Consider the following 9,919-nt stretch of genomic DNA (forward strand, 5'->3'; position numbering starts at 1 on the left):
GGCCTGTGGCTCACTCGGGAGAGCGTGGTGCTGACAACACCAAGTCAAGGGTTAAGATCCCCTTACCGGTCATCTTTTTATTAAAAAACAAAACAAACAAACAAACAAAAAAGAAATAAACTTTTTGCTTCCATCATGGAAAGACCCTTGTTCTTTGAGAGATGACTGGTGAGACTCAAAGAACAAATGATTAACAGCCACTGGGTTAAACTACAAACAAACCACCCCAGTCCGATGGCTCAACTTGACAATTATTCTCCCAATCCATTATCCTGCTCAATCCAAATGGCTAGTTACCTTCTTCATCATCCACCTTAGGGAGAATGCCGGTCTCTTCATCAAAGTCTGGAAACTCTTCTTTGGAAAGGACATTGGCAGCAATCATCTAGCCAAAGAATAGAAAGCAGCATTTGCAACCTGCTAGGATCGAAACTCTTCTTTTCCAGGACAGTTAATTACAGAGGTTTCATGTAGGAAACCAAGGATTCTTTCCTCCTCTGACCCAGGACGTCAGGACCTCAAATGTCATATATCCCATCCCTAGGGGCTTTACAACATGGTGCTGTAAAGCATGTGCTCTAAGGTGTCATCCCCAGGAAGGTACCTGGTACCATGTAACTACCTGCTCCTTTCCTTGTTTCTATAGCTCTCTGTACATTCCTTATTATGTAATATGTAACCCTCCACAATTATTTGTTTAGCTCTACCTCCTCCACTGGACTTTGAGTTCCTCAAGGGTAGTGCTATGTCTTGAATGTTTGTCCCCTCAAAGGCTCATGTGAAAGCTTGATCCCCGGGCCGGCCCGTGGCTCACTCGGGAGAGTGCGGTGCTGATAACACCAAGGCCCCGGGTTCGGATCCCACATAGGGATGGCCGGTTCGCTCACTGGCTGAGCGTGGTGCTGATGACACCAAGTCAAGGGTTAAGATTCCCTTACCGGTCATCTTTAAAAAAAAAAAAAAAAAAGAAAGAAAGCTTGATCCCCAATGTGGCAGTGTTGTGAGGTGGGACCTTTAGGAGGTGACTGTATTGTGAGGGCCCTGCCCTCATGAATGGATTAATCCATTAATGGGTCAATCAATTAATGAATTATTATGGGAGTGGACTGGTGGCTTTACAAGGAGAGCAAGCACTTGCTCAGCCTCATGCCTCATGATACCCTGAGTCATCACAGGACTCGTAGAGTCTCCACAGAGAAGAAGACCCTCACCAGATGCACCCCTCAATCTTGGATTTCTCAGCCTCTAAAACTCTAAGAAATAAATTCTGTGGTCGTATAAATTACCCGGTTTCAGGTATTCTATTAGAAGCAACTGAAAACTGACTAATACAGATAGGAACCATGATATATTTGTTTTTGTAGCCCTAGCATCTGCATGGTGCTTGACACACTGTGATTCTAAAATTTACTGAAGAATGATAAAAACAATAATGAACACTTACGTAGCAATCACCATATGCCGGGCAGTAACCTAAGAGTTTCAACTCTATTAATTCCTTTACTCCTCACACCACCACCATTGGCCCTGTTTTACAGATGAAAGCACTGAGGCACAAAGAGCTAGAGTAACTCGGCTCAGGATCACAAAGCTACTAAGTGGCCAGAAGCCACCCAGGCTGTCGTGCTCCACTCCTACCCACCATGCTACGTGCTGAATGAAGGTGTGGCCATGAAAGCTAAGAGCCCCACCTGCTTGATCTCCCACTTCTCTGGGTCAGAGATGCGGGTGAGGCGCTTGCGCTCCAGCGAGTCATCCTCTACTTCAGGGGCACTGACAAGGGAGAGGTGAGTGGGTCTGTCCGGATTCCGCATTGAGGTCTCCTCGTTGGTCTCCCCAACAAGATTTCTTCGTCGATTTGGGTTTAGATCTTCTCCAGTCTCTTGATCCACATCCTAAGGCATAAGAACAAGGGCACTAGCTCACCTGCTGTCCTCTTATGTTCCCTTGCCATCAGATGTGGAAACAGACCAGACATCTCACCTACCTTCATGCTCAGGCTGGTCTTGGTCCCAGTGAAGGACAGCACTTTGACCTTGACCCTCTGGCCTTTGCTCACCACATCAGCCACATTGGCCACACGGCCTTCTCGCCGGAGCTCAGAGATGTGTACCAGGCCTTCCCACCGCTTTCTGAGGGAGAGTCAGACACATCTGGAACATGCCTAAAACTACCTTTCTCCAACAAATTTCTACCCTTGTTGGAACTAAACAAGAGAAAATGGACTTAAACTCAAGGCAGAAGAAGGAAAAAATGGCTCTGTAACATTTCAAAAAAAAAAAAGGTCAGCTTCTAAGAACCTGGTAGAGCTGATCTGATTAAAGTGTCATTAATCATAATAACTTTTTAGAATGTGAATACCCCCAGTGCTAAAAGAAATTCTGCCCTTCACTGGTGTGAAAGAGCGCCAGCCATTACCTTAGTCCCTCCAGCTGTACAAAACATCCAAACTGCATGATGCTGGTAACTTTGCCATTGTAAATGTCCCCGATGGCAGGCTCTTCAGGGGGAGGGCGATCCACATGCTTATCCCGCCATCTGTCCAGATTCCTTTCTCCATATTTGTCCCGGTCCTTCCGGTCTTTGGGAGGACTCTGACTCCTGCTCCTGGACCAATATCTAGACTTCCCTTTACTCCTTTCCTGGGTCCTGGAATGTGATCGAGAGCGGGATCGGTGTCTCCGCTTGTGGTCTCTATCTCGGTCTCGATCTCGTTCTCTATCTCTGTCTCGATCTCGGCTCCGACTCCGCTTCTTCTTCTTTGTCCTATCCCTAACAAACCAACAAGTACCTGTTTCAGAAAGAAACCAGCCCAATTTCATCCTTGCATCCCCAAGTACCCAGCGTAGTGCCATGCACATGATAGGTGCCTACTAAGTGTTCAAATGAATTAGAGTTTCAAAAACTATGACACCTCTGCAGGCCAATAAAGGATCAGGTCACAAACATATTCTGCTTCTTTTAACTCCAATTTCTACCTTCTAAACATCTTAGCATTTGCTGCATCCTCTTAGCAGGAAGCAACAAAAATAGATCCGAGAATATGGTACATGGTCAGCCCAGATTCTGTAAACTCTCCCCAAATTTTGCTTGGCTGGTCCACAAAATTCAGCTATAACAGCCCAATTTCTACCTTCTAAACATCTTAGCATTTGCTGCATCCTCTTAGCAGGAAGCAACAAAAATAGATCCGAGAATATGGTACATGGTCAGTCCAGATTCTGTAAACTCTCCCCAAATTTTGCTTGGCTGGTCCACAAAATTCAGCTATAACAGTATCCTAAACTTCCAAAGGATAGGACACTAAGGACAAACCGGTGCTCAGTGTCTCTTTGCTTCTCCTGGCCTGCTGCGCTGGGCATTAAAGCTTCCAGTTCTTTCAGGACATCCACAGCAACTTTCACATCATCCTCGTCCAGCATGGTCTATGGGGGAAGAGGTCAGCAAAGTTATGAGGAGAAAGGAAAAAACCACTCAAGAATCTTTGTATGCTTCAGGTTCATCTACAAATCTGATAGTCCCTACAGCACTAACCACTTATGTGAAGAAAGCAGAAAAGACAGATTTCTGACATAATTGGAGATAGAGGCAGAAAGAATGGGCAAAGGCTCTTGGGGATCATTTCTACATTTGGCAAATCTTCTTTGTCCTTAACATAATCCTACGGAAGGCAGTTAGACACTAATCATCCCTCCCATGAAAGCATGCAAGTGATGATCACTACTAGAAAATAGATGGTAACATTTTTAAAAAGCAACTCTCCCCTATACTCCCTTCCCCCAGCTTTATTTTTTTGCATAGCCCTCATCATTATCCCACTATGTTATACATTTACTTATTTATTTATTGCCTGTCTCCTCCCTACTAGACTGTTTACATGTTTATTTCCTGCTCCCCACTCTGGCTTTAGGATGTAGTCTCCAAGAAGGTAGAAACTCTTGTCTGTTTTGTTTACTGTAGCACCCCTGGTACTTAGAACAGTGCTTGGCATACAGTAAGTACTGGATAAATATTTGTTAAAATGAAATTTAAAAATCAAAACATTTCAAAAATTGGACCTTCTAACATGTAATGGAGCAAAAAATTCTAATTTCACACATGGAGCATCTGTTCCAGAACCTTAACTTATTTCATGCCTATTTCATATTCCTAATCACTCCTTCCTGCAATTCCCAATCTCATTTCCCTTGAATATTATTCTCTAAACCCTTTAAGACTATTCTATACATACTACATGCTCAGTGACTGATCAAACACTTTCACTTTGAAAAACATATTACGATGAAGGCAAACTTAAAATAATAAAATTACTGAGACAAAGAAAAGAGGCTGGGGTGCAGGGGACACACAGTTATAGCAGACATTCTCAAAATGGTATCAGTACCCGAACAGAAGGGTTGTCTGGTTGACAAAGGACTGGGAAGAGTTCCTTCAGTTTTTCTTTTTCAGTTTTGGGTTTAACAACTGGATCTTGTTTTATTAAAGAGCATGAAGGGATTAAAAGAAAAAAAGATGTATTTAATATTTTTAATGATTCACAAAATAATTTCAACATCAGATTTGCATCCAACTGAAACAGTACATGGCATTTTGCTACATATTAATCATACACATTACTATAAAAGTAATTAAATTTTCTAAAAACATTGACTACAAAACCCTCAACAAACTACCTGGGAATGAAGCAGGGAAAGTGGTGCATAAGGACTAATTCAATTATGTCTTATAATTTTAATTTTGTCTTAAGTCATTTGAAAAACTTTACTAGGACATTTACTTGCCCAGCAGCTGCTGAGAGGAAAACAAATGCAATGTACAGGATGCTCATAATCCAAACCATGCTGGAGGCTAAGCTCAGCTGGAAGCTCTGCTCACCTTTGCTAGTAGAAGGCTTTGCTGGAGGCCGCATGGTTTGTATGAGACGCAACAAGTTACTAATAAGAGAATCCTTTGAAAAGAAACATAGAACAAAAATTGTTAGCCCTTAGAACAGTGGTTAAATACATTCAGAAAAGGGAAAAGGCAAAAAACGTCCTTAAGGGATGGGTGCTTATGCACCTGAATTTCGCTAATTGGAACAAATGAGGCATAGAGTGTCAACCAGATGTAGCATGAACCTAGTATAGTAGCTTCAGAGAAAGCTGATATTCAAGACTCTTTGGGGGAAAAAGTTATTTAGCTCCCTGCAACCATTTTATTTCCCATGCTTTAGAACTACCTCCAATAGGGCCGGCCTGTGGCTCACTCGGTAGAGTGCGGTGCTGATAACACCAAGGCCACGGGTTCGGATCCTATATAGGGATGGCCGGTTTGCTCACTGGCTGAGCGTGGTGCTGACAACACCAAGCCAAGGGTTGAGATCCCCTTACCGGTCATCTTTAAAAAAAAAAAGAACTACCTCCAAAACCTAGACTCTTGTTTCTGACTTTCTGATTCATAGAATAAGAATGTAAACACCCACAAAGATTTAAATAATGGTAGAAATCCTGCCCCGTTTTCCTAGAAAGATGTTACAGGAAATGCAGTTACATCACTACTGCTTAATGGCATGAAAACATTACACACTTAATGGTTTATTTGATTAGTATGTACAAACTGTCTCCTTCCTGTATAAAAATCCTATATTAAATCCTACCAAAATTTAAATTCAATAGTGACATTAAAATAAAACAGGGGTTTCTAGATATACATACCGTAAATTCTGCACCATTTTTGACCAGAGAAGTCTTGAAAGTATCAAAAGTTGTATTTTTCTCAGCAAGACTGATCACAAATTCAGCTGCAAATGAGAAAAGGAATTAAAACAAGAATGGAGACTTGAGTAAGAAAACAGTCCCAAGTATGTTGAAAACAAAACTAATTAGGGTATCCAAAGGTCATAAAAACCAAAGACCAGCATCCAATAAGGGCAAAGAAAGAAAATTTAGACTGCCGAGATTATCCATGTATGTTCTAGTGAATTTTTACAAATGAAGATATTACTACAAAATGGCTCACCAGGCTCTTGAGTACATTTAAACTACGAAGATTTATTTGCCCCAGATCATCATACCCTCTTCTCAGAAAACTATTAGCTGGACACACTTCCACAGAGATTCTAGAAGTGACAATGTACAAAAGCATGAGCCCATGCATACACACACAGACACACAGACACAAACAGTAGAATGCTTTCTACAGTTTCTGGAAGGACAGACCCAATCTATATTTGAAGGCCAGGCAGCTGCAGGGTAGTACAATCTCTAAGTGGATGAAAGACTCACTTGCCGCCCAAATATTTCTCCACAAACTTGTCTAGTTCTTAAAACTTCTAATGTAGGCCGGCCCATGGCTCACTTGGTAGAGTGCGGTGCTGATAACACCAAGGACACGGGTTCAGATCCCATATAGGGATGGCCGGTTGGCTCACTGGCTGAGCGCAGTGTTGACAACACCAAGCCAAGGGTTGAGATCCCCTTACCGGTCATCTTTAAAAAAAAAAAAAAAACTTCTAATGTTAAAGCTATTTATTAATTAAGAAACTCTCAGGAAAGAATTGCGTTTTACTACAGACTGAGATAATAAGCCTCACACTGTGAGTCCCACAAGAAATGTTTAATGATTTCAGTTGGATGCCAATACAAAATAAATAACATGGAAGATCGGATGACTAACTTATAAACTAGTACTACCATACACTTCCATGCTGGAATTTGCCTTTGTCTTTTTGATGACATTAAGTGAAAGTCAAATGCCATCAGGCTACATGGACATAGCTTATGCATAATAAAAAGTTAGTAACTGGGGCCGGCCCGTGGCTCACTCGGGAGAGTGCGGTGCTGATAACACCAAGGCCACGGGTTTGGATCCCATATAGGGATGGCCGGTTTGCTCACTAGCTGAGCGTGGTGCTGACAACACCAAGTCAAGGGTTAAGATCCCCTTACCGGTCATCTTTTATGAAAAAATAAAAATAAAAAATAAAAAGTTAGTAACAACGACGTCAATGGTTAATACTATTTGAACATTACTATGTGCCAGGAAATATACAAAGTGCTTTACATGGGTTATCCTCACAGCAACCCTCATAAGTAGGTGCTATTATTGTCCTGTTTTACAGATGAAGAGGTTAAGGGTTTGAGACAATGACCTACCCAATAATAATTGTGGAGCCGAAATTGGAACCCAAGCAATCTGACTTCAGAGGCCACATTCTTTAGAGAAAGGTGGAGGGGGAACTAAGTCTCATGGTGCTAGGCACGCTATGCTCAAAGCCTATCACAAGTAGTCAGCAGCATATTCACACTGCCAGCCATCGCTAATCAGGATTTTTTTAATTTTCAGAATTATATGGGGGCATCAATAAATTAATCGAACAATCAAAAACGGATTCATCCCCATACCAGCCAGCTGCCAAAAACAAACAAACAAAAAGAGAATTTGTAGTTAAAAACAAGCTCATTGTTGAAAACAGGAAAAATGACACTGATTTAAATGATAATCCATCAAGGTCAAAATCAAAAGAATCAGGTCCACAAATAAAGCATAAAAGAAGCAAAATAATACCCTTCTGTTATTAAACATAATTCTGGTAATTTAGTTCAACAAAACAACACTGTCTATCACACGAAATCGATGTTAGTATGGTTAATGTTGTTGGTTTTGTAACTCTGTATTTAACAGAAAGCATATTCGTAGTTTATTTGCAAATTAATTGGGATTGCTAGTTTTACAAGTATATAAACTAAAAGAATATGGAGCTTATACCTCGCTTTATTTTTGTACATAATGAGGTTAATATCAAAACAATTAAACACCGGATGATCTCAATAACTTTTTGTTTCCTCTAAAAGGAGCCAAGGTATTAGCAGTTAAAACAGAACAGAGAGAAATGTAAGCTCCCTGACAGCATAAATCTCTCTTACTGTACTTCTAGTCCCCCAGCTCAATATTTGCTGAATGAAGAAAACATATTACCCAGAGAGCAAACTGACAAGATTATCACCTCACTATCAACTAAAAGGGAAGACTGAGGCAAACTGATACAGGACAGGCACGTCTTAACTGGGAGGCAAAAGAAAAGTGAACTAAAACATACAGGCTGCAGGGCATCTTTCTAGGTGCTATATGGTAACCATGTTTAGAAGATACTGGGGCAGGCCTGTGGCTCACTCGGGAGAGTGCGGTGCTGATAACACCAAGGCCACGGGCTCAGTTCCCATGTAAGGATGGCCGGTTAGCTCACTGGGTGAGTGTGGTGCTGACAACACCAAGTCAAGGGTTAAGACCCCCTTACCAGTCATCTTTAAAAAAAAAAAAAAAGATATTATTATTACACCTCACAGATGAGAAAAACAGCTTCAGAGAAACTAAGTATTTTATCATACATCTAACCTCTCCAACCACTCCTGTCACATGCCCCTTCCCTTCCATCCCTCCAGTTGATGACTTCACTTTATGTTTATTTAGAAAACAGCAGATGAAACTCTCTCACCCGTCTTCCTACCACCCATCTCTAAACCTACAACCAACCTACACTAATCATCTACACCTACAGCCATATCCTCTGCCCTCCCTCCTGTTACAATGGATGAAGCATCCCTGTACCCATCAAAGGTCAATCCCTCCACTCCTGCCTTTGATCCCATCCATCCCCTCTCATCTTCATAAGGACTCCACCTGTCTATGGCCTTAGCTCTAGGACCCTGGCCTTTTTTAATTCCTCAGTTTGGGTTTCCCAGACGCAGTTTGTCCCAAAACGTGGTATTTGAGAGACACGATAGCATGAACGGTGAAGAACATAGTTAAAAGCAAAGACGCTGATGACTCTCTGGCGTGAAGGCCAAATAAGATAATGTGAATGAACAGGTGAGCATAATTTCTGACACACAGTGAGCACCCAATAAGTGTCAGTCATTATCATCCTCATCCTCATCCTCATCGTGGTTGCTGCTATTGTTGTTAAAGTTATTTAATTATTTGGGGCTGGGGGGGAAGAGAATCAAGCATAGATGGCCGCCCCGGGCTTCACTGACAGCTCTGGGATATGGTTTCTAACAGCTCGGCCTGGAGGACTCTTAAGCAGAGGCCGTGGCCGCAGGTTCCCTGGGCCCAGGTCTCTGTGACACAGAGAGAAAGAGAGAGAGACTGACTCACACGGACACACACTCGGCCCATCAACCACCCTTCTCCTTCCGCCTCCCTCGGCCCCAAGCCCAGATGCCGCAGGGACCCTCCCGGGCTCACCTAGGTCCTTGTCGTTGATCCCCAAATGATTGTCCAGCTCGGTGCAAACTTTCGACACCAAAGACAGATACTCGAGTTTGGCGAGTTCTTCCGCGGGGCCTGGCTCCGACCCAGTTACGATCCCCGCCATAGCCACGGCCACAGCCATGGCTACAGCTTCCCCTTAACCTACTACTCCTCAATGCAGGCGCTCGGAGCTCCGGCCCGACTCCAGATTTCACTTCCGGGTCGGAGCACGTCCCTTTTGTTTACGGTAAATTGAAAACTAGGAACTTCTTATGTCGCAACTGGATGGATCATAGAGACCAAACAGGAAGTGCTTGAGGAAGGGACGGCAAGAGTGGGATACGCTGCACGCTGACTGGCGCCCTCTGTAGGCGAGAAAAATCTTCGCCCGCCCTGGGGCCCGTTCACCCTAGACGCGCTCCAGCCTTCCGTCAGCAGAGGGCGACCGTGGTCCGCGCAAGGGGCGATCGTGGTGCGCCTGCGCTGCAGAAGCTTTGAAGAAAGGGACCTGAATGCAAGTCTGTAAAAAGCCAAACTCAACCATGATCCGCATATTCCCGGGCCTCGCCTCTTCAAGGTTCCTGATGTCCAATATCAAGCGAGTCAACAAACCAGCAGGCGATGGATTCTGGTAGTCATAAACAATTATTGTACATATGAAGAAACTGTCACTTCCATGATTCAGCTG

General features: G+C 43.0%; 1 protein-coding gene across 1 annotated transcript in view; it reads right to left on the bottom strand.

Annotated features, from left to right (window-relative positions):
* Positions 1-9,450, bottom strand: part of DHX8 (DEAH (Asp-Glu-Ala-His) box polypeptide 8) — a 30,107-nt gene extending 20,657 nt beyond the window's left edge. Inside the window, exons 1-9 of the mRNA XM_008588959.1 lie at positions 9,226-9,450; positions 5,694-5,779; positions 4,876-4,948; positions 4,385-4,470; positions 3,316-3,425; positions 2,419-2,772; positions 1,988-2,132; positions 1,692-1,895; positions 298-385 (exon numbers count right to left, since the gene is read on the bottom strand). Coding sequence (XP_008587181.1) covers positions 298-385; positions 1,692-1,895; positions 1,988-2,132; positions 2,419-2,772; positions 3,316-3,425; positions 4,385-4,470; positions 4,876-4,948; positions 5,694-5,779; positions 9,226-9,373 — 1,294 coding nt within the window. The 5' untranslated portion in view covers positions 9,374-9,450. The remainder of the gene's footprint in view (positions 1-297; positions 386-1,691; positions 1,896-1,987; positions 2,133-2,418; positions 2,773-3,315; positions 3,426-4,384; positions 4,471-4,875; positions 4,949-5,693; positions 5,780-9,225) is intronic.
* Positions 9,451-9,919: the final 469 nt, after the last annotated feature.

Source organism: Galeopterus variegatus, unplaced genomic scaffold, assembly GCF_000696425.1.
Source record: "Galeopterus variegatus unplaced genomic scaffold, G_variegatus-3.0.2 Scaffold5124, whole genome shotgun sequence".
NCBI lineage: Eukaryota > Metazoa > Chordata > Mammalia > Dermoptera > Cynocephalidae > Galeopterus > Galeopterus variegatus.